We start from the raw sequence: 24,445 nt of genomic DNA, 5'->3' as shown, positions 1-24,445 counted from the left end.
GCCTTTCACTACATCTGGGAGGAGAGAGCAATGACAGCACCTGTCAGAAGTGTCCTCTTTACAGTCAAACATGATACCAGGTAATTGTGTGTCTTTGGCATGAAAACCTGCACACTTCTGGCTTCCTGTGAGACATAGGTGCCCACCACTGGACTAAACTAATCACTATCTAATGAATCCCTGTCCAAATGCAGAGCCTAACCAACTCACAGCTGCTCAACTGCTGGTTCCCCCTGGCAACAGATCTTATTGTGCAGAACCAATCTGTACAACTAATATACTCCAAAATGTTTTGTTCCCACTGTGAGCCTAAAATCAAACACACAGTCCTTGTACTTATTCTGCAGATTCTTAACACTAAACACAGATTAGATTCCCATTTCCCCATTTGTAAGAAGATGCATGAGCTCAATGTTTTCATGAAGGTGTTCCATAAAATATAATGAAATAATCATTTCTCTCTAGGAAAATCCACACATTATCAGTTAAAAAAAAAATCTTAAGAAAATGTGTTGTACAGAAAATCTTCTGTATGTGTATGCATATTCTGGTAACATAACATAACTTCAAAATAATATTATTCAGAGTGCTGATTTATTCCAAAACATCCTGTGTAGAGGTGAGAGCTTTGGCTGATGCTTCAGTCAGTTTTTATACCATCACTTTATGCATTATAAATGTTTCAGTTAACTCATGCACTGAAGGGTGGAATATCAGTCATCAGTTAGCATGAAACAGTCTAATGAAACAGGTGCAAAGTGTTGCCTGCCATTAAACTATACTGCAGTGTACACTCAATACAGATGACTCACTGGAATATTTGTTCTCAACGTAAGAGCCTAATCTGATGAATTCCCACATATACTGCACTCATAAAAAAAAAAAGTTTAGAGGCTCAATCTAAGCACCCAGAGTAGGTCCTCAAAGGCCACTGTAAGTGTCTCTAAAACCTTGTTAATTTGAAAGCTGGACGGCCTGCCAGTAAACAGCTTTCAAAGCTAAATGGGCCTAAAGGGAATTTTCCAATGAGGTGTGAGGAAAAGAGGAACAGGTAGAGTAGTTCTGAGCTTTCTGTGAAAATTAGGTGTAATTGATAAAAACACTGATGCCATTTAACACTGGTTTTGTCTTGCCCAGGAGCTGCAAAGAAGCCTGTAATCTGTGATCTACAGATTTTATGTAAACTGTTTTTTTTTGAATGACATGTTTCCATTTTTAAAATAACATTACACACAAACATTGCTGTTAAACTAAGAAATATAATTTATTGCATAAAAATTATATTTAGTTACAGGTAAGAAGGCTAGATGTTTATTTACAATTGGTACTTTACAGAGATAAAATAATGTCACTAAATCCTTTTTTTTTTGTAAAAATGTCTGATTTCTTGAACAAAAGGCAAATTGTTTCTTTGATGGGAGCAAGGTAGAATCGAGTCCAGCTCCAGCATAAATTATCCAGAGCTATGGCCAAAGATCCAACAGATACTCAAGAAATCTGGACAAATAAACACTGTAGTCTACAGCTAGCCAGTCTCTGTATTTGAGAAAAGAAAACAGTCCTGCAGTGTTCAGAGAGCCGAAGTATTGAACTGGTCAGGTTCAGATATTTCCTCATGGGCAAGGACCTGCAGGGCACGAGTTCATGATGTTAGTCACAACTTGGATTGTAGCCATTGCACCATACTTTGTTTTGTTCTCCCACATGTGTGTGTGTTTTTTTTTCCAGTGGTCTCTTCCTTGGTGAGTGATCAAATTCCTCCGATCTAGATAGAGAATTCCCACACAGACTACTATTGTTAAACCACTCTTAAGCCACGTTAGGATACAAAAATCAAAACCCTGTCAGTGCCCTGATCTGAAAAAATAGAATTACTCTTCCAAGAAACAAAAGAAGTCAATATGCTTCGCTTTTCTTTTGTACTTGCATAGCACTTACAAAGAGAAATGACAGATCTTAAAATGTGTGCACATGTATGTGCACACCCACCTGCCCACACATACCCACTCACTCACACATATACACAGTCACACATACACACACACTCACACACTTATGTTTTCTGTTCATTCACACCAAAACAGTGATGTGACTCACTGCTGAATAGGAGGGATACTGTCTGTGTTTTGGTTTTTGTGGTTTCAAAGATATGAACACTTTTTTTTTTTTTTTGCTTTGAGGAAAAAAAAAAAGAGACATATAGAACTTTAAAAAACAGTCAAAGTAATGACAGAAATATATGTAATGACAGAAATTCCTTTCCCATCTAACAATAACTGACAGAAGAGTATTGATAATGCTAATAGCTTGAGGAGCCTGACCACCAAGCAGGAGGCTTAGTACAAATGTTAACAATATGCTATCAAACTGAGAGAAGGGAGACAATGCTTTTCAGGTGCTGGAAAGACAGATGGGCTCATAGATAAGTGGTGGACTGAGAACAGATTGAAAAATAATGCAGTTAGTGTTGAGGTAAATTTTATGGTCCCTTGCTGCCTAGTTGATTCAAGGCAAGGCTAATCTATTCTGCAATATTCACCTCTGAAGAGTGGGAACTGCCCTCAGTTACAGCAAAGCAAAATACCTATGGAATACAGTGTATAAAATATTCACCCGGGCATTTAACCATCTCTAATCATGTTTTACATTTCATATTTTACATTTTGTGTCTTTACATTTAGTAAAAAATACAAATAAAGATGGTTTTATTATGCACAACTGAGACATCCGCTGTGCGCCTAACTCTCCCATTTGGCCTCCTCTACTAAAATCAAACATAATACACAGCAGCTCAATAGCCTAAATGAGCACAAATGATAAAACAGGTTCTATATGATCGTAACAGCAATAACAATGAAAGAAAAAAAAAACATAAAAATAATAATCCACAAATATGGATAATAACTTAAAGAGCGTTCCCCAAAGGAAACTTTTACGAGATGACCGGAAAGCTCTCCTGCGGTTTATTCTCAACAGATCAGAGGAGTGTGGCAGAGCGATAGAGGAATGCGAGGAAAGATGAAAGGGAAACACCCCTGTGAGTCGGAATGATATGCCAAGGCTTTGAGGCATTTGTTGGTACAATATAAAGAGTCAGTCTGTCTAGTTATCTGCCAATTCTGAAACAAACGTCACTATTCAACTTCCTACCACAAAGAAGATGAAGCTTTTTTCGCAGCCTGAAGAATTACACTCGAGAGCCCAAATCTTAAGGGTTTGGTCCTCATGAGATTTGTTGAAAGCATTAGACAAGAACTTCTAGCATGTCTGATTCTGAAGCTTGAATAATAACCAGCTTGTCCGTGTGAGTGTGTCCGTCTGTGGCCTGAGGAGGTTGCAGACAGGCTGGTGCTGCCTGTCAGTCACTGCACACACACACAGTGACGATGGAGGAAAACAAAAGCCCCTGCCATGAGGTGACATGGTGTTAAATCATGCACTTCCATGCTGCTACTCAAACATGGGTAATCCTGTGTTAGCTGTTCTCTGTTTGTGCTATTGTGTGTGCTTTAGTGTGCTGAATACATGATTTCTTCTTTTTGTTTTTTTTCTTGCTTGTCCCAAAGCTTTGTTATTTATATACAAGAATAGTCTCATTTTCAATCTTTTAAGAAGATAGTCAGCGCCACACATGACAGACGACTTTACACCCATTTTACACCTCCTTACCCTCAAATTGGTTTCACATCTTGCAGATGAAACATTGCTTTGGGAGGATTCAAGCTGAATCAGGTTAGCAGTTATCTTAAGATTCTTCGCATAGGAATGGTTGATGGTGGATGTGTAGCTACAGTGGCTGATCAGGGGCCAGTGAAAAGGGAAATGAGGCAGAGGTAATACAGCACATGTGGAAACCAAATGTTCTGTGGGCTTATGATGTGTGCCAGGGTGTGCATATTCATAGGCGGGTATTCTTATTTTCATCACGGTGGTGAAAAAAAAAAAAGGTTTTACTTCCTTTAGTGTTCCTTGACCAATCAACAATCCCCATCTGTTGTCATGACAACTAGCACCTCACTTTTCCCCATCTCTTCCAGTGCGGTCGCCAGAGAGACCAGGTCTGCGTCACCTTGGTGACAGGCTTCCCATAAGTCCAGTAGGACACCTGTGGGGCTGGGCTTTGTTGCAAAGTAGTTTAAGTACCTGCGGGGGGAGAGAGACCGTATACTGTAATTTGTAGGAACAAAAGAACCTGGAAACGTTACAAACAACTTAGGTGATTAATGCTGTGTTTTGCAAACACTGCTGGTTTATTTTGACATGCCCAACTAATTATAATATTTCACAAAGCAGGATTAACTACTAACCTACTTTTTCACAGGTTTTTTTTCTAGATTTTCACACTTATGTTAGCGTTAACCCAACTCTGAGCCATTTTTAAAAAATAATAACCTTCAGCATCTAGTCTTAGATACTGAATATCTACATGCCAACTTTTACACACAGTCTGGGTTATGGCTTGACTAGGTAGGAACTAGGAACCTGAGTATAAGCACTGGACTAGCCAGACTTAGCTGCTTTTCACACATAAACCCATCTGACCTGTCAAAGCCCAGGCTGCGTGCCAGTAGTCTCCAGTCACACCCTCGAGCGCTTGGTGCATCCAAACTGGCACAGATTTTCTGGCGAATGGAGTCAGGCAAGCGAAAGGCATAGGGTCCCACTTGAGAGGAAGGCAGGCAGGTGCCTCCTGAGGGGAGGGGTGAGTGTGGTGGTAGAGTCTGGATTGACAGACAAGGAGAGAAGATCAAATGTTGTATGTGTGTTTTTGTTTGTTTCTTGTGGCATGACTGAGGGGATTTTGCAGCAATGACTCTGTGCATACACAAGCCTATTTTGTCACCATTACCTCCTGAATGTCTGTGTGCAGCTGGAATATCTGTCCCTCTCCTTCCACCTGTCGGACGCAGATCTTGCAGGTGAGCTGTGACACAGCCAGGCTTCCTCTCTCCAAGCTGAAGGTGCAGTGCAGGGGTCTCTGACTGCCACTCCAAATGTGATAGAACGGGATCTCCTGTCGCACAAAGAAAATGGTAAAAGTGAAAACTGAAAAAACGGCTTCTACACTGCAGTACGCTTTATTTTGATTCTGGGTGTTTCCACCAACTGGGCTTTATTTCTAAAGTGCACTGTCCATAAATTAGGATCTCTATCAGATTTTCTGTTTGTTTATTCAGAGAGAGTTCAGACTGCAATCTCAGCGCTGCTGCCAAGAGAATGCAGCACAGTTTCGGTGTTTACAACAGCAACAGTATAAACTCCACAAGGTATTCTCTGAGAAAATATCCGCTTTCTTCAACTGTCATCAGATTACGCCTACAAACACACCCATATATAACAACTATTCAGAGCAAACGGCTACTGCCTACTGTAGACTCTCTTGCATTTAGTCACCTGGTACTTGGCCAGTAGTTTGCTTCTCCAGTGAGTGTGAGGAATGTCGTGGATGGACAGACGCAGGTTGTGGTAACTGTCTTTGAAGAGCAGCGGTTTGGGATCCTCCAGCAAAACTCCACCTAGACTCCTCTCCAGATCTAGGACTTCCTGAACAGAGGCAGAGAGGCCTAGTTTAGTCTAATACATATTCACATATATTAAAAGGTTTTCATTTTAGGTTTATAATTATGACACATATTACAACATACTTGTGCATTCTTTAACAGTTCGAAAACTATTGGAACAACTGCAGCCAGAAATCATGTAATGTGATGCCAGAAAACTACACACAGCGCTCTCGTGTTTGCTCCCCCGGCTGCTCTGTGAATTCTTTATGCTAAAGGGAGTGAAAGAGGCAAAATATTTAATGTGAGTGAGTCCAACTTTCACTGGATGGCATATGGACCGGCTGTTTAGTAGGGGTGATGTATTGTGCGATACTATTTTTAGGTGCTGCTTCTAGTGGGACCAAAATATTCAATATGTGATACCAGAATTTAATTTTAAATGTGGGATGGACTGGCAGGGTGGGTTAAGAGGGGATGGTGCTCCTCTATTGCCCAGAACCACTATGGAAATAAGTTATATTAATTTTTAGGTGTTATCATCTTTTATTGTCTCACTTCAGTTTCACACATACCCAACACCATGCATTCTGCTTATTCTACTTATATATTGTTTTCTTTTATTTCATGTTACACTTTTTAAATTTTGCATGTCCAGATCTTTAATCACCAGTTCACCTGTGACTTTGTTTTTGTTTTTGCTTTTCTTCTTTTTTGTTTTGTGGTTATTAAAAACTGTAATGCCTGTGTTGTTTACAACACTATAAAACATTTCAAGGTTTGTTATAGTGATACTATGTAACTACAGCATGTTAGATAAAATTTTTATTTATGCCCATCGAAGTTGTGCTGTTTACAACTCTTTAGGAATACAGCTGCTTTTGTGAAGCCTTTGTGGCTCCAGAAGGAGCTGTGTAAAATTTGATGAGGTGAACGTATGTAGCCAGCTCAACATCTCTGCTTGAGGCTGGATGGTCAAAGCAACTTTAGCTGCTACTGACACAACACACCTGGATCTCTATCCAAACTGTTGGGGGCAGGTAACAGTGAATTATGGATAATGTAGACGTCAGAGGAAGAATACATGGAATAAAGAAACAAAATCGCTGGTTCTGCTGCACTAATTTGCAGGACTTCAATGCTAAATTGATGCCGTACTCTTAATAAACTGCAAGTATACTATTTCCAGATGGGCTCACACATCCAAAGAATGAAGTAGGAATGACAGGAACACAGCAAACAGAGACAGAAGAAGAATAATGGCAACCAGCAGTAGCAACTGACAGAAGTGCACACATGTAGACACACACAAAAAAACATGGATGAATACACAATCAGCACCTTGAGTGCATGCGGGGTGTCGTGGATGCAGTATATTCGGAGGCTGTAGTCCAGGGAGAGGCAGGGTGCTCTGGGGGCGAACAGAGCCAGCTGAAGCCGTTTGCAGGCAGGCTGTGGAGGGCAAGACTGGCCCACCAGGCTGTATGTTCCCAGGTGCTCCATGAGAACATGACAGCACTCCTCCTCCAGCTGCAGGTAGCACGGAGACGACAAAGTCTCCTCGCCTACTGTCAGCACCTCCTGGAAAAACAATTGAAGTTAGGGTTAATGGTGATCGTCCCAAAAGATATCCATCATTTAGCAGCAGTTTTGAGCTTTCTGACCTCCCATGCCCCCTGGTGCGTCTGTGACTTGAGTGTAAGGGTCCAGTCAGGTGTAGGCGTGTCCAGCTGGGCACAGTGGGGCAAAGTAAGGACCACAGGGCGATTCAGCAGCATACCGGAGGGGCCGCAGCTGACCACAGGACTTAGTACAGTCTGACTGCCCTCAGAGGGTAACCTGTAAATGTCACACATGCACACAGGGAAAACAGTGTGAACATCATGAATACAACACAGCTCGGAACATGCTGATATTGACAAACTTCTAGAAAACTGGGCAGAAATGAATCAACTGTAATTTTTCTGTAGACATCGAGACAAGATCATAATTTTTATTTTCACAAAAAGTCACAGGACTTCCAAATAAACTTGAAATGATTTGCAGTGGTGAGCTTTGTATGGAAAATTTTCTGATTGAGGGGAGAATAAGATGTAATCTCCTTTGTGGTTGCAATGGAGATAAGTGAACTAGAGGAAGAAATGTAACTCACGTGGTTTTGTCCCACTTGTTAATAATGAGGTACATCTCGTAGAACTTCCCCTGGGGGATTGTGCCAGGGGGTACCAGCAGACTGACACCTAAGAGAGGAGGTGTTGTGATTTATCTTGTCTTGTGTGTGATTAACTGAACATGTCAGTAGTTCACACCAGAAGCATATAAAACTTTCCATTTAAGCCTGAAAAGACACACGGGGTGATAGGCTTTGCTATTACCTGTGTTGGGGATGGTAAGGCGTCCTCCCAGGCTGCCCAGGGTGGCGCTGGTGCTAAGACCAGGCTCTCTGGATAGGGTGTGGGTGTGGTAATCTCGCTCCCTACCCACAGTTCCCACTGACTTCAAGCTGAGGATCTCCCCGTCACCTGAGCCCATGTCAGCAGGGAGCTCCAGGGAGGAAAGAGTGGAGGAGTTATACACCTTGATTTTGAGACTGGGTAAGGGGTCCAGCAGGGGTGAGGTGGTCATGGGGATTTTATGGGGGCTGTCATTGATACCCTGCTGCAGGGAGAAGAGTGGCCCACGGAAAGCCCCTGCAGTTGCTGTTAGATCCGGAGGAGCTGAGGGATGCAGAGTGTGAGGGTTATCTACGGACACAGGAGAAGAGAGAAGCTGTTCACTTATCACCAGAAATGACAGGCATGGCCCAGAGAGTACTTAAAGTGATGCAAGTGAATGGATTAATGTTGTTAATTAATATTTGCTGGCAAGAACAAGAGAAGCGACACCATGACAAATGCTCAAATGTAAAAAAAAAATGTAATGCAGTAAAGAATGGCGAACTGACTAAGTAAGAAGAGATAATGGCATGAAGAGAATTAATTTGTGGGCTGTTATAAATAGCAACGTGACAAAGAAATGAATTGTGAAGAAGTGCTTTCATGAAGATGAACAAAAACAAGAAAAGTTGTGAAAATGAACACAATGATAAAACAGTGACACTGAGACATCCTATGCGAGTGTGCATTGGATGATGTATGTGCGACTGGGTGCATGAGCGTCTGTGAACTCACCCTGTCTGGGAGGCTTATAGTTGCCAGGGTGGAAGGCGGCAGTGAGAGCAGATGAAGAATCTGTGATGTCGCCATGGAGATGGCGACATCGACGACGATATGCGAGCACTCCTACACACAGCACCAGAATCACACACAGAAGCAGGGCCCCCACCAAACCAGCGTAGACTGCTACACCCATACCTGGGGCCAACGCTGAAAGAGGGACAGAGACAAACGGTCAAGACATCGTGAAGAGACACTTACAAAAAAATACAGACACAAATGCAAGAGAAACACAAGACAGAAGGAAGGAAACAAGATATCTGATTTTTCTACATATCCACTGTAGCAGACAGCAGCATAAATTATTTTTACAATAGTCTAAGTTAGCGATGCTATGATTAGTTGATTAAATGATTAGTCAACCATCAAAATACTTCAAAACAATCTTGATAAATACTTTTGCTGTTTCCTGCTTCTCTAATGAGAATTTTCTTTATTCTGTGTTTTAGTATCTTTGGTGTTTGGACCACTGATCAGACAAAACATCAATGAAGACGTCACCTTGGGGAATGATGATTGAATTTTTCAGTGCTGTACATACAGTCCAGTACTGACATTTCGGCTACATTAGTAATCAACAAATAATCAACAACATAATCAGTGGTTGGAGCATTTCTTTCCACATGGGCAGCCATAGCTAAAATTGAAATCTGACAGTTTCACATTTTTCAAGTCAAAACTGTAATCACATGCTCATTTGTACACTGAATGAATTATTGTAACTGTTCCTCCTGCCCAGTGTGATTCCAATCTAGCAGACGGGGGACAAAATCCACAGACCTTGTTCTGGGTAAAAGTGAAAAGGAAATTTCAGCTGAAGCTAATGTGAGACTTCAGGAAGCCAAATCAAGTCTCTATCTTTGCCCTTTTACGACTGGGTTCCCTCTCTGTGTTTATTCTCTCTTTCACACTATTACAGCTCTGTGAGGAAACACTGTCTGGGAAAGAAAAAGAGGAAATTAAACACTAAGTTTAGAAAATACTAGAAATATACAAAGCGCATATCTGATACTTTATTGGGTGGAACAGATATCGACAATGACTTGGTTGAGCCACATTAAAAACCATTGGCCTTATTTTAACCTGCACCCTGCTGGGTGATTGGTTGAGATTGGTCGGCAGGCTCACCACAGGGTGACTAGCACTGACTCTGCAACACTAGCGCTGGGCCAGACCTGACCCAGACACGTGAGCCAGTTACACCACAGCAGCAAAGATGAGAGCACAAAGAGCGAGGTTGGCGATAGAGAAAGAAGAGCAAAATAGAAGGAGGAGCAGACAGGCTGGATAAATAGAGGAGGAGAGAGCTAGAGGAGAGGCAATTTGGCAAAAGGAAGTAGTTAGATAAGGTTGTGATTTGTTGAGAGGACAGAGGGATTATAAGTAAGTGTGGTGAGGAGAGGAGATAAGGATAGCAATGCTGGAGGAAAAGGCCCATGTTAAAAGGGCAGGAGAGAAACTGGGAAAAAAGTTGGAGAAAACCATAGACACTTCAGAGCAGCAGTAAGAGCAGAAGAAAGGATGGAGGAGAGGACAGCCAGAGGCAGACAGGCTGGCAGAGGAGAGATCCCGTGCTCACGTGGCACGATGGAACCGAATCCGACAGCCGTCCACACTTATTACCAAAAACGGAACAATAGCGAATTAGGTGCATTACTGTGGCTGCTCTCTGCTGAGTCCACGTCACATTGAGCTAGAGGAATTACCATCACTTCAAACGTAAACTATATCACAGATTAGGTAAAATTCAGACAGAAATCAACTGTTTTTCTCCACCAAGTGCTATGCATCCATCTCATACCCTACGGATCAAAGAGTATTAACTTAGAGGCACAGCGTTTTGCTCCCTCTGCAGCAGAGCTTACAGATTTTTCTCTGGCATGTAGGACTAGAAGCCAGCAGTTTGTTTGACTACACTAACACTTATTAAATAGTTTGTAAAATAAATAAATAGTTTGTAATATATATATATATATATATATTTGTTTTTTAATCCAGAGTTGCAGCAAGCAGTAATCTAAATTATGCAATGTGTTAATACAAAGCCAGTTGAGAAACCTATGGTAAGCAGATTGGACAAGAAAGTGAGGTGAGTCTTCACTGAACTTGATGAGATGATAACAAAGTGTCTGTGACAGGTTCAACCCAAAAACACTGCATGCATGCATTCAGCTCCATGTGCTAACACAGATGTTAGAAGTCTTAACCTGTATGAGCAGACAGAACAGACACACACACACACACATAAAGTACAAACAGCATGAAGCAGTGAAAGACTGAGGTGAACTTACAATGGCCTGCATGTTCAATTGAAATCTTTTTATCTGTTTGAACAGGAGAAAAAACAAGAAGAAGAAAGAAAAAAAAACACAACATAAAAATGGATGGGCTAGTCATTATGCAAATGAAAAATACAATAACATAATACAGAGCTGAAATGAGAAAGTAAACAATAGCTCATCAATATGAAAATAGAAAAGTAAACTTAAAAGGCATACTGCAAGCAATAAAACATACTCTATATATAAAATATAATAACCTCTTTCAGAAATGTGCAAGAATGAGAAATGAAGTTCAGCATAACTGTTTATATAATGTACAGAAAATAATGAGAATTAAAGCCTTTTAGAAATAGCTGTGAGAGAGATCAGGTCATTTGGATGAGAATGGCAAAGTCAAAGACAAGGATGCTGGTGTCGTGTGGTACATGAGGGAGACAATGTAGATTGAAATCATCTCCTTATGCAGCCCACGGGGTATGTTATCACCTTCATTCTATGAAGGGAAAAAAAAAACATCTCTGTCCTGATGGGAACAGACTTTTACAAGATAACACCAACGTGAATCAGCACTGAGCGCTTTGATGGATGTCGGAAACTTCTATCAAGATTGTGTCACTTCCTATATCTCAAACCCAATAACCATCTCTCCCAAGCATCATCAAAACATCAAATAGTCTTGTCAACCCCCCTATTTGTCCAGCAGCAATATGGTGGGTTGTGTCTCGAAGCATTTTACATTAATGACATATTAACTGGCAAGGAATTTAGCTGATCCTCAGAGGGATGAGTGAGATATTGATGTGAGCTCCTGTTGTTTGTCTGAAGCATGTGAGGTAAGCAAGTAGCTATAATGTCAGGAGGACAAGTTGCACAGAATAATCATATGAAAGCCCCCAGGAATATAAATAAATCAGTCAATAACCTGTAGTTTGCCAAGTGACACTTTTACTGATTTCCTACAGCAACAGTCCTTCCCATCGCCCCTCCTCTGTCAGAGTCACTTGAGTGCATGTTTTCCTGACAACCTCCTGAGAATGCTCGGCTCTGTACAGCAAATCACACAGTGTATTTGTCTGATCCGCTGCTGCAAGGAGGCCTGTTTATGTCAGGAGTCGTGTGCACGTCTGACAGATTTGAAGCCATCGCTGCCCTGAGTGTGCACATGATCCTCCAACTGCACATGTATTTACAAGGTTTGTCTGCATGCTTTGGTTTGTGTCTTTTGTGCTAATGTGTTTCTAAGTGTGTACTTGGATGTATCTCACTGCCTCTGTGGATATACGTCTCTGAGATTCTAATGTGCTGTCAGCTGGATTCCCCCCAGCTCATCATGGGCTGCACATTGGGTGTCAGTGTGAGTCTGACTCACTCTCATATGCTCTTCCCTCTGCTAATTTTTCGACTTGGCTGTGTCATGCTCACATCCCACTCCGTGCACTCCCTTAGCCTGCATTTGTTCTCTCTTTCTTTCTCTATCTGTGCTTGTAAGATGTGGATTGCTTTCCTTCCCTCTGTGTGAACCTAAATTTTCCCTCCTGAAACATCTGTCTGAGATTTGGCTCTTCTTCCTTTCATCTCTCTTTACATCATTTGAGCTCTCACCATGCTGCAATTGCTAAACACCATGGGAATATAGTTTTATACAAATAACTTTGAAATGAACACATAAAACTGAGCTATGTGCAAGTTCGCTATTTTCAATTAAACAACCACCAGAAGCTGCAAGTATTTTATTAGGAAATCAACCCTGACAGATACTTCTGAAACACACAGTTCTTTCACATCAGCTGAACTTTGTGCACTGGTGAAATAAATTCAACAGATGCTGATACACTACATCAGGAAATATATGTGAGCCAAGTATTTACTCTCCTCTGACATTTACCAGCCACCCCAGTTCAAATAAATTGATCTGATGACTTACTGCGTGCACACAGCCCCTCAGTGCAGTTTTTGCTCTCCATCATGCTACCGCTGCAGTGTTTTCCTCCGTTCCTGGGTGGGGGGGCTTGGCATTCGCGACTGCGCCAATGGGTGCACTCTGTCCCACAGGCGGACCACTTAGCCCACTCTGTCCAGCCTCCATCCACTGAAACGAGACAGCAGAGATGTGAGGTGTTACTTGAACTACTTCCATCACTCCAGGTAAAGGGGCATCTGACATGCAGCATGGTGCATATGTAATGTCTTCAATTGTGTCATTTAAAAAAAAATAATATTGTGCACATGTATGTGGTTTGTTTTAAATGACTTTGGTCTGACACAGAGGGCAAAACAATAAGAAGCAGAATGGCTATGAGAATGAATCATAACACTGTGTTCCTGATGTAGATGACTTTTCATGATGAAATCAGTGCAGTTACAGTGCATCACCCAATGCAATTCTGTCCTGGTTGGCTAAAGTTGTTTTTGAGTTATCAAAGGTTAATAGTCTGGTTTCTTCTGACCCTCAAGTGGAAGAACATAGCAGAAAACCAGCTTAATGTGAAAAAGTTACTTCTTGCTGAGAAATTTCCTGATATTTCAGTGCATGACTACTTTGCCTGAAGTTGTTGTACATAAAACAGATGTATGTCATCTTCACCTGGGCACAGTGTGGTGCAGGTCACTCTCTGGAAGGGTGGGCCCTCACAGAAGGCTCCTCCATTCAGAGGTGCAGGATTGGTGCAGCTGCGTGTTCGTCGCTGCCAACCCCGCCCACACTGAGCATTACACTCTGACCATTCAGTCCAAGAAGACCAACCTCCGCTCACTGACAGACAGATACACACACACACACACACATACACATACACAGACGAACAAAGTGAGCCAGTCTGGCAGTGAATACCCTCTTCGCTTTTGAATGGTATGAAAGTTGTTGAAGGTGATAGTTCAACAGGTTAAGGTTTCATTCCATTTATTCAGCTCATTCAAAAAAATCAGCACCTATATTTCAGTATAAAGCTGCTAAAATGTTGCATTTAGTCATTTTCAATTTTCAACGTAATGCATTGCTAAACCAATCTGACCAGGCATACATAGATGATTTCCACACCCATGTTAACATGATGCATAACCTCCCACAATCTCTCCAAAAAAAAATCAACATTTTATAATTAATAGTTATGCAGTTATTCTATACAACTATTCATAGTATCAAAGCTACCTCTCATCATGAATGGCAGGAGGTTTACCATCATATGTGATTTGTGAAAAGAAGAAAAGGAGAAATGTATGAATTACCATAAACAATGACAGTAGCAGTGCTGCTACGCCTTTTGGCCACCACATTACGAGCTACACAGGTGTAGTTTGCGGTGTCTGAGAGTCTGGCCTGTTTGATGATCAGATCATGATCAATAGTGATCAGGAAATTGGAATCTTGTGATGGATCGATAAGGTCCTCATTCTTCAGCCAGTCCACCTGGAGAGAACAGGGGGCACACAAATGTACAAGAAATACTGAAATATCCTAAAGAAGTGAGTTGAAAACATAACAGTCTTACACGCCCAACCCTCTGTTATTTCAAAAATTGGAAGTTATTTCTTCACATAAATCAATTCACAAATCAGCAGACGTGTATGCAGAAACATGAGTGAGCACGCCATGCACAGACCCATTCAGTAAACACTATGCTTAAGCATGCTATGTGTAGTATTAAGCCATCACTGTGCTGCATGTGGTATCGATCAGACATTATCAGTATCTGATCATTGTTGAAAAATATAATTTGTGACTTGCTTTGGCCAAACTCATTTTTATTACCCTCCTTACTAATAAACATAACATCATAGAAAACAATGACAAACAATACAGTTCATATTTACTATGAAGTGCATTCTGATATTTCATTTAAAGGCTCTCCAGTGATCATGTAAAATGTGCTTTTATGCTTTCATGCTGTTTGCTTCTTGGGTCTCATAGTAACCATGTTATTTAGCCACTAAAAAGGAACAATGCAGCGTAGCAGAACATAAATATTTACTTGAGCAATAAAAATCTACATTTCTGAATAATTTGCTTTCTTTTTTAATATATTGTTGTTTTATGTGAGAAATAAAACCGTTTGATGTAGTGCCGTACAGTTAGAGGAGCTTAGTGTTAAAACATGACACAAAGTGGATTTAAGCGCAGCGTTTTTTGCTTCATTGCTTAAATAACTGAGAATATTATTACTGATCATTTTATGCTTCAGGGATATTTTTCTTGATGGTGCCACATAACCGGAAAGACTTAAATCTAAAACTTCAGTGTGTCACCCTTCACTTTGCTCCCTTGTGCTTTATGTTGTCGTAGACAGTAGGGCATAAATTTAGATCTTGACAGTTGATTTGTTAGATCTACGCTTTGCTGTCTACTTGGACTTGCAGTAACTGTTTATTACCTACATGTATCAGAAGGACACAAATTTAACCCCAAAAGTGATGAGACACCAACAAATGTAATGGCCAGGTGGTACTGAGGAGGGAGAGATCTACCTCAGCACCGGGCATGCCCTCCGGGGGACGGCACTGCAGCAGCACCTCCTGTTCGAGTCGCACCTCCCGCCCCAACGGCTCCTGCTCAAAGTTCTTCCTCAGGTCTACAGGGGGCGACACAGATGTAGTCAGCAAATAGTAAAAGCTTCTCGTGACAGCAGAGTGACACCCTGTTTATCTTAGTGACGCTGTCTGTCACACAAGCACACATGTACACAAGAAGAGATGAGGCAACATCTCAAAAAGCTTCTGTCACTGGGTGTTTTTGCTCCTTCACATGCACATAAAAATGCACGCTGTCAATCAAAGTACACTACGTATTACCATGGGGGACTAAGATGGACTGGTACACAAAACCTATTTGCATATACACATTAAGCTGACACATATGACAGGCAAAAAGTCAGAAACGTTTGCCCTTCTGCTGTCTCACTACCTTCCTCTCTCTCTCTCTCTCTTGCTCTCTCTCAGACTCGGACATGGACACACACACACACACACGCACACACACACACACACACACACACACACACACACACACACACACACACATACACAGTTTGATACTGACATGCAATGCGAACATAGGCACGGTTGCTCTTGGTGGTGCCAGCTGAGCTCCAAGCCACACACTGGCACCAGTAGTCCTCCAATCCAAACAACTCCTCCACCTGGGTCCTTGAGACAGAGATGTCCACCTCCCTCACTACCAGCCCTGTGAGAGAGAGAGAGAGATTAGTGAGGCATATTTTTCACAGCGCATATAAATAATGCATTGGTTGCAGGCCAAAAGCAGTTAATGTGCACATAAAACCCTATAGGAGCTAATGGATTATGTAGTTGAAAATGATGTTTGTAATTGAGTATGATGTTTATGTCAGTGAAATACAAGGTGACATTACTATGTGTGTGTATATTTGCGTTTTCAATACACTCTTTGCATTTATGTGTGTATGTATTACCTGTGATCTGGTCCAGGCTCTCTCTGGTGACATGATCGTTCTGATTGACCCATTCTCCATTACATTTGAAGTAGATCTGTGTTGCTGGTGACGCCCGGCACCGTAGCTGAACTGGCCGATTCTTGACAATGAAAGCGTCCTCCGGTTCCAGCAGGAATTCTGGGAGAGGTTCTGCTGGGGCTGATGGGAAGGAGTCAGGAAGGACCTCGGCCTCACTGTAGTCACTGCTGTCTAAAAATACAGAACAGGGAGGTGATTGGGATAACTGCCCTTCAGACTTGGCCGGCAGAGTGTGCCTGCATTTGTACCGCCATTTCTGCTTAGTGGATGATCCTGCATTCTGACCTCCCTTTTTGAGGAGGTGATAAATAAACAAAATGGCATATTTTTCCCTTGGGTATCAATGAGTTATCACACATCTAGAGGGAATCTATGTGAGCATGACAACTTGTTTTGTATGTCTTGATCCAGCTTCAGGCCATGTGTGAACACATCTGCCAGCAGTGTTTGACTGTATACATTAGCCGACCCTGTTAGTGCATTTATAAGGTGCAGACAGGTTGCACTGTAAATGGAGGGGCACTGTTACATTTTCACCTCCCTGTTTTAGCAGTGTCCTGGTCAATGCAGACCTCCTGCTCTGGTTTCTGTGGAAAGGTCCATACCCCTCCACTGGGGAGGAGCTCCTGACCTTCCACAGACAGGTCCCGTTCATGGCACATCATCTCCTGACATTTTCAATGTGACAAATCCCTCCTGGCAATGCTGCCAAGAGCTTCTCCTGGCAGGAAAAGACAGTATTTTTGACCTCTTCACTCTGACTTGTTACTCTAATAATGATGGGTAGGTCCCAACCAGTCTATGAATGATGCAGTGGTAATGGCGACTGCTTCACAACAGAATAAAGATTTCGGTGTGAGTAGTGATAACTTTACTTTGTACTACAGAGTTTTTCGAGCATCAGCGTTTTTGCTATAGAGCTAGTAAAGTTCTTTGAGGCAGATTTGTGATTATGGTCTGCACAAACAAAACTGTCTTGGCTTGTCAGTTTCAAGATTATTACAATGATGTATAACGATATAATGACATAAACTGTCAAACACATCACTTCATGTATCGCTTATATTTTTCTCCAACTGTCAGAACTGACGTCGGACTCATACATTCTGTATCAGTCAGACTTGTGTGTTTACTGGGCTGCAGGGCAGCAGACTGGGATGTAAGCTCACCCGTTGCCACGGCTCACGTCTGCTGATCAGCTGGATGCTATCTCTAAGTACTAAAGTAAAACACTGATGCACTGGCAGACTGGAGAAGACCTTCTGACACAATACTTGCAAACAATAGGACTGCAGTAGCCTCTGCCATGAAAATAACCACAGTCTAGCTCCACAACCACATGGCCTGTCTGAAAAGTAAGAGTAAAGCACGTAAATCCAACTATACACTTTAAGATATGTTTCAATGACACTGCACCAAGTCACCAGGTGCCTGAAATGTTTTCTCTCTTTTTAACCAGTGTTTCAACATCATCTACTATCAACCTCTTACTGTCACCTTTTTGGTAAATCCAGGATCTTATAAATAGTTCATGGGTGTGACCACGCAACAGAAAACTTTGTTTCTTAAAATGTTCTGACTTCATAAATGTTAAATGGAAGACTGCAGCAGAGTGTACAGGACTGACAGGGTCAGCTAAAGTCAGGGGATGCCCAAAAAGGAAATGCCACTGGGCCTCTCCAGCCCCGGGTACTTTCTCCCCATGACATATTGTATGCCTGCAAGCAGACAAACAGAGAGCATGAAGGAAGTTGGAAGGAAGCATATAGCAGGATTCAAATCAAGGCCTGCAAGGATTCAGAAATTCTCTCTCTCTCTTCAGGTATACAGACTGTAGCATGTCTTGATTGAAATCTCCCTCACCATGAAAGGACTGGCTTGGATGACAAGGCTGAAGCACCACTGCCAACAACTCAGAGTCTGGCAGTGGTGTGGCCACAGGGTAGACAAAAAGGACGACAGCTGCTCTGGGCCCAACAGCCATCCAGGATGGACTCATCATCATCTATCTGTCTGTGGTATATGTTACAAACACATCCTTGTTCTTCTTCAGTCACTTCATCCACAAGGGCCTTCCATGCACTACATTTATCGACTAACCCATGAGCCTAAACCGAACCCTCACTACTGCATGCGTCGTGCATTGCCACACCCTGCCAGTACAGTAAAAGCAGAAAACTTCTGTAATGACCCAAAATATGAAAAATATTCCTCTGAAATAGTTGCTTTTTTATTTTTCAGTAGATGTGTGAAAAAAAAAATAGACACACTTACAAAACAAACTTACAAATGTTCAAACACTAAAAATAATCAGCTGGTAAAAAAATAAATTGCCCATGTAAATAGCAGGTGATGATCAACACATTATGAGATTCTGTTACTTTCTATCTGCCTTCTTGTCGACTGGACTTGTGTTGTTTTTGGTCAGTCTATTTTTGTTAGGATCCTGTATGTGATGTTCAACAACTTTTAATTCAACCAGAGCTTTTGGCTTCTACAGCTCATCTGTTGTTTTACACAGTGAATGTTTTACATTCACAGGTTGGTTTTCCTGGAGGCGCTTGATTTGCCATATTGGGATTTTCAGTTTGTGATTGCAAATATAAACTAAATATATAAACAATTGGAGAATCACACTTTCAGAAATGGTAAAAACACAAAATTATGATATATGATTTTCTCTAATTAAATGTGCAGCCATTATAAACCTCCTATGATCTGTCTGATTATATTTGTTAGACATTGATGAACTGTAAAACATTTAGCTGTGTATGACTGTAATATTTAAACCATAGTACAAAATTTTACATTTGATCTACATACAAACTCTAAATAAGCCAAAAAAAAAAAAAAAAGATGATGGATATGAGGAAGAACCCAAAGTACTAAGGTCGCTCAGTGACACATGGGACTGTCTCCCAAAGAAAGCACAGCTACAGAAGAACAATGACAAACACATACACCTGCACATGAACCATGCACACATACACACCTAACCTGTTTCTGCTCCCCCTGGTTACACCCTGGCAGGGGTCCACACTTTATGTTGCTTATTCAAACTCAGTTCAACACTTATTACAAGCGGGTACACATGCAGGTAAACACAAACATCTTAAAGTGATGCTTAACCATGAAGATGAGTCACGTTCATTGTGCCTCTTTCACAATCCTTTTCGCTCAGTCTTTTTTGCCTTTCCTCACATCCCCTTGCTCTCCTCTCACTAAGCTGTCGCCTTCAGTCTTTCAGACTTTGAATTCTCTGTCAATAACCAATTGTGTTAACCCCTCCCCACCCCTCGCCCCCGCTCTTTCCCTTTGTCCGGCATTGATCGCTCGGTGTTCAAACATCAGCTGAAAAACACAGCCTGTCACTCTTGTGGAGGGATGAGAGGGGGCACGGGGGGAGAGAAAAAGGAAGGCAGAGGAAGAGTGGCAGCAGAGACAGACAAACAGAGAGACGGCGGTTGAGACGGAGACAGAATGGGAGGAGAGCCCTGCGTATTTGGATAAACTCCTCTCTCTGTGCAGTGTGTATGTGTGTGTTCTGGGGCCTGCACAGTTTAATTAAAACACTCTTGGATGACAGCAGTAGGAGACAGACAGACAGCTTCTTTCTCTCCCACTGTCTCTCTTTGGGATAATGGAGCTGGGGGATTTAAAGTGGAACCTGTGTTTGTGGGCCAGCATACAAACATCCATCAGAGCTCAGCAGCCGGCAATTTGCGCGGAATGGAGGAGCCTTAAAGAGAAGAACTCCTCGCCGTGCAGCACAGCAAGTCTTTTATTACTCTAATGACAGACAGCAGACAGCTAGAAAGCAAACACAGGTTTCTGGGTATTCTTTTCCAGAGCGCACACACACACACACACACACACACACACACACACACACATATAGAGCCAGGCAGTAGATGACAACCTATGCTTAGACAGTACATTCTCACCCACTCTTATTCATGCATGCCAATTTCAAAAAGTGTAACTAAAGGAGTTCCCTTCTTTGGTGACAATGTGGTGAAGCACAGAGCTTCACTACAGTGTAACTGAGAATTAGAGTGACATTGGTGAGGCCACACTGGAAGACAGGATTGAGTGGGAGAGGAATCTGGACACAAGTGACAACATTGGAAGATATGAGGAATGGTCAAAGACAGGTCAGGAGTCACCCTTAGACAAGTGGAAAGTGGAAAGAAGATACAGATAATGGAATACACACAGAGTGAACACAAACACACACGCACACACACACACACACACACACACACACACACACACACACACACACACACACACACACACACACACACACACACACATAATACTAGGCTGCAAGGAAAATTAATCATTGCAATGTCTGTCTTTGTCTCAGCCTGACTATGAAAGTGTTGTTCTCTCTACCCTCTGTCTTTCTCGTCCTCTCCTTCTCTTGCCTCATATTCTCTCTCTCTGACACACAAAGACACGGATGGCTGTAATTTTCTCAGCCCAAGCGCCTCTAGCCAGACCAGAGTCTAAAGGATCTGTACTTTATCATTACCTTTACAGAGTTAGTCATTACTGTCCCCTCCAGTGCCCTCACTATCCCAAGCTATCGCACTCAGAAGTGGGGGAAAAGAGAGCAAGAGAGAATAAAAGCATAAGAAGAAGAGCACTTTGAGAAGAGAAACAGTGCAATAGACATAAGGTCATGTTGTCTTTGGCAGGATGAGGAGATGGTTTTTTCGTTGCCTGGGCATCCTATGAGGTCAGAAACAAACAACATTGTGTCCCACCTCCTCCCTTCTGCTTTCCAGTTTGGTGTCTGACATGGGCGTGCTTTTTCTTCTTGCCCTCCAATGACTCCAGTGCTTCTTCCTGCCTGCCTGCTGGATTCAAAGCACTCTGTTGACTTCAAATGACATCCCACAGTCTTAAGCACAATCATACACTTGTAGAGAATGAACTACAGCCCACGGCTATGAAGCACCACCGACTCGCTGAGCCCACTAAGGACAAACAGCTGTGAGGACAGACAGTCCAACATGCCAACGCTGCTGGTGACAGAGAAAACAGGGCCAATAAATAGAGTGATCAGCATTCATTATCTAACATTGACTGGCTCACCATATATCCATCATCCTCGCCCAATCTACCTCATTATCATCATTCCTGTGAGGAAGCCGCTAGTTGTGCACGCACACACATACACGCACACACATACACACACACACACACACACACACACACACACACACATACAGAAGCAGGTCGAAGCAGACAGAGATGGATAGAGGGAGACACTCTCTCCTTGCCTTCCTTAAAGGACAATTACATTGAGTGATTGTTCAGACTGACCTCATCATCATCAAGCTGAAAACATGAGGAGAGAGACAGATCCAATGAGGAGAGAAAAAATTAAGCTGTGAGGACTGGAAAAAGTCTTGAGATTTAGACATTTGATCATTCAATGTGTGTGTGTGTGTGTGTGTGTGTGTGTGTTGGCATCAGGCAGGGCATGAGGCTACATGAGTGCAGGTTGGAGCTACACAGCATCACTTCTCACATCAACAAAGGCAGACAGAGTGTGAGGAGTCATGCAGTTCACCCATCTGACTGAACACACACGCTTACAGTACAAGTAACCCTTATGAGCACAGACGGGGGGAAAATTTGTCATCTTTTAATAGGAGATGTTGCTAAATCACCAGTGACTAACAGACACACCATTATTTTCATTTTGTTGTGGTAGCTATGAGGCAACAGGAGGCAGGAAGCAGAACCTGACATGGACACAACCAGCTCTGTGTGCTCTTTCATAAAGCCTTTAACACGCTGGCCTGGAAAGTTCTTGTTTGGATATTTCAATACCACCACCAAGACACGCACCTGTGGTGGCTCCACATGGCTCTCCCGCCTGTTTCTTTGTACTCACTGCAGTGACTAACAGAGTTCACCTCGCATACAGACACATTCCTCTTCAGTCAGGTCTTCCCTGACTGTTGCTTTCTTTTTTTTTTTTTCTTTTTTTTTTTGTGGCCTGAAGCGCTTTTAAGTTTTTGTCACCTCTAAAATTGGCAAGGTTCTATATATAAAGAGCTACAGACTGATAGGAATAAAAGGAAGAGTCTGAAGTCTGGAGAAACACACTTATTTCCCAGTGCCCCCAGAACAAAAATCGTTTTTTCATCTTTCATCTTTGTGTCTAGTACAGCAACAGGTCAGAGATGTTTTTAGCCTAACTTAACAAACACAGCAGAAAGATAGTTTTTGGTTTTGTATTTTTTTAGTTTGTGTACAATGTAAAAAATAGGATTACTTTTTTTTTCCCCGCTTACGACTGGGCATCAGCTAGTTACCCTTAATTGGCCATTATGCTGATGATCATATTCAAGATCATTTGTTTTATTGGACACAACAGGACACAAACTCATATTATGAATGCTGTGGTGTAGCTTTTCTATTATTTCCCTGTTAAAAAAATAAAGAATCCTAACTAAACATGGCCAACTAAGAATCACATAAGATGCATAATCATGTTTGCTGCGGTAACTTGTCAGCTGCAACTTGCTGGAAGTTCATTATAGCAGTGGAAATGTCACACCTTTGATTGGTTCCAACATGTTAATGATGATGCCTGCAGAGTGGCTATTTCTGCAGAGTGTGAAGTCCCCCCCCATTTCATCAAGATATGAACACGAGTGTGTAATTGATTGTGAAAGGCGTGTGCGCAAGCGTCTGTTTGTGAATAAAATAGACGGAAGCTGCGTGAGTCAGTGAAAGGCAAAAAGTGGGCTAAAAAAGGTAGGTGTGTGTGTGTGTGTGTGTGTGTGTGTGTGTGTATGTGTGTGTGTCAGAAAGAGGGAGGTGACTGGATGCGGCAAAGCAGATTGGCAGAAGGGTAAGGCCGAGCAGGTGACAGAGATACAGAATGACAGAAATGCTTCGCTTGTCCATCCAGCATGTCCGGGTGGCAGGGGGAGAGAAAGTGAGCCTGAGGACATGGTAACACAAATACACACAGAGAAACCCACACACACATGTGCAAACACACAATAAATGCAGAGGCTTGCAAGACCTAATTTACAGATCTGCTTGTAAATAGAGTGTTAGCTGCCCTACAACTCTCTAATTGTAAATGCAGTGTGACCTGCCCTTTCTCAAGGAACTCACCTCCTGTCTTTTTTCCCTGTAAGCCTTTAGTGTCATAATGACATTTAATCAGCCGTGTTGGTGTGTATGCCAAGGCAGTAGCTCACTGACACACATACACACGCACACACATAAACATATCATATAATTACATGATTCCTGACAGTAAGTAAGGCCCAGTGTTTTTTACTGATAACTGGATGAATGCTGGAGAATTGTGTGGCTGTTTCACATGGACCAACATTATATTTAAATTGTGTTTGAGAGGCAAGGCGGACGTATTTTTAACAGACTATGGTTTATATTTACCCACTGTCTATGCAAGGGGACTGCCTACTCTAAGTGAGATTGTGTGAATGTGGTTTTGAATGTGTGGGTGAGTGTGACTGCAAGAGTAGGAGCGCTAAGAGGATTTGCGCTTGTGTTGTAGCTGTGATCCCACTGCTGCCACTGGTGCATTTGAATAGGCCGAGGGAGGCGGCTGTGTCTTGGCTGAAACTGGGCTCTGTCACAGCTAGGGGGCGCCCATTCCTGTCCCATAGAGCTCGTTAATCATAGCCCATCAGAAAGTGGCCCTGTGCTGTGTGTGCCCCGATGACCCACCTACTGCATGGGAACACAGGCGAACACAAGCAGCACTATCAATCACTATCAGTAGTAGAGAGAGAGAGAGAGAGAGGGGTGAGGCGACAGGGCGAGAGAGGCGGGGAGGGAAAGGAGACAATGCTGTTTTCCTATTATCCTCCCGAAATTACAGAGCAATGTCACAACTATTACTTGTAGGTCAAACTCATATGGCAAAATGAGACTCCCCTTCCACTCTGTGTGTGTGTGTG

General features: G+C 42.3%; 1 protein-coding gene across 1 annotated transcript in view; it reads right to left on the bottom strand.

Annotated features, from left to right (window-relative positions):
• Window positions 1-1,243: 1,243 nt before the first annotated feature.
• The window catches only part of unc5b (unc-5 netrin receptor B), a 44,812-nt gene continuing 21,610 nt past the window's right edge, over window positions 1,244-24,445 (bottom strand). Inside the window, exons 2-17 of the mRNA XM_026310180.1 lie at window positions 16,422-16,652; window positions 16,031-16,174; window positions 15,460-15,563; window positions 14,224-14,404; window positions 13,583-13,750; window positions 12,923-13,087; window positions 11,008-11,040; window positions 8,672-8,866; window positions 7,877-8,245; window positions 7,654-7,741; window positions 7,166-7,340; window positions 6,843-7,082; window positions 5,395-5,544; window positions 4,850-5,014; window positions 4,543-4,721; window positions 1,244-4,143 (exon numbers count right to left, since the gene is read on the bottom strand). Of these exons, the coding sequence (XP_026165965.1) occupies window positions 3,978-4,143; window positions 4,543-4,721; window positions 4,850-5,014; window positions 5,395-5,544; window positions 6,843-7,082; window positions 7,166-7,340; window positions 7,654-7,741; window positions 7,877-8,245; window positions 8,672-8,866; window positions 11,008-11,040; window positions 12,923-13,087; window positions 13,583-13,750; window positions 14,224-14,404; window positions 15,460-15,563; window positions 16,031-16,174; window positions 16,422-16,652 (2,753 nt within the window). The 3' untranslated portion in view covers window positions 1,244-3,977. The remainder of the gene's footprint in view (window positions 4,144-4,542; window positions 4,722-4,849; window positions 5,015-5,394; window positions 5,545-6,842; window positions 7,083-7,165; window positions 7,341-7,653; window positions 7,742-7,876; window positions 8,246-8,671; window positions 8,867-11,007; window positions 11,041-12,922; window positions 13,088-13,582; window positions 13,751-14,223; window positions 14,405-15,459; window positions 15,564-16,030; window positions 16,175-16,421; window positions 16,653-24,445) is intronic.

This window comes from Mastacembelus armatus, chromosome 15, assembly GCF_900324485.2.
Source record: "Mastacembelus armatus chromosome 15, fMasArm1.2, whole genome shotgun sequence".
Taxonomy (NCBI): domain Eukaryota; kingdom Metazoa; phylum Chordata; class Actinopteri; order Synbranchiformes; family Mastacembelidae; genus Mastacembelus; species Mastacembelus armatus.
The sequence above is the reverse complement of the archived record's forward strand: the minus strand, read 5'-3'. Positions and strand labels throughout refer to the sequence as shown.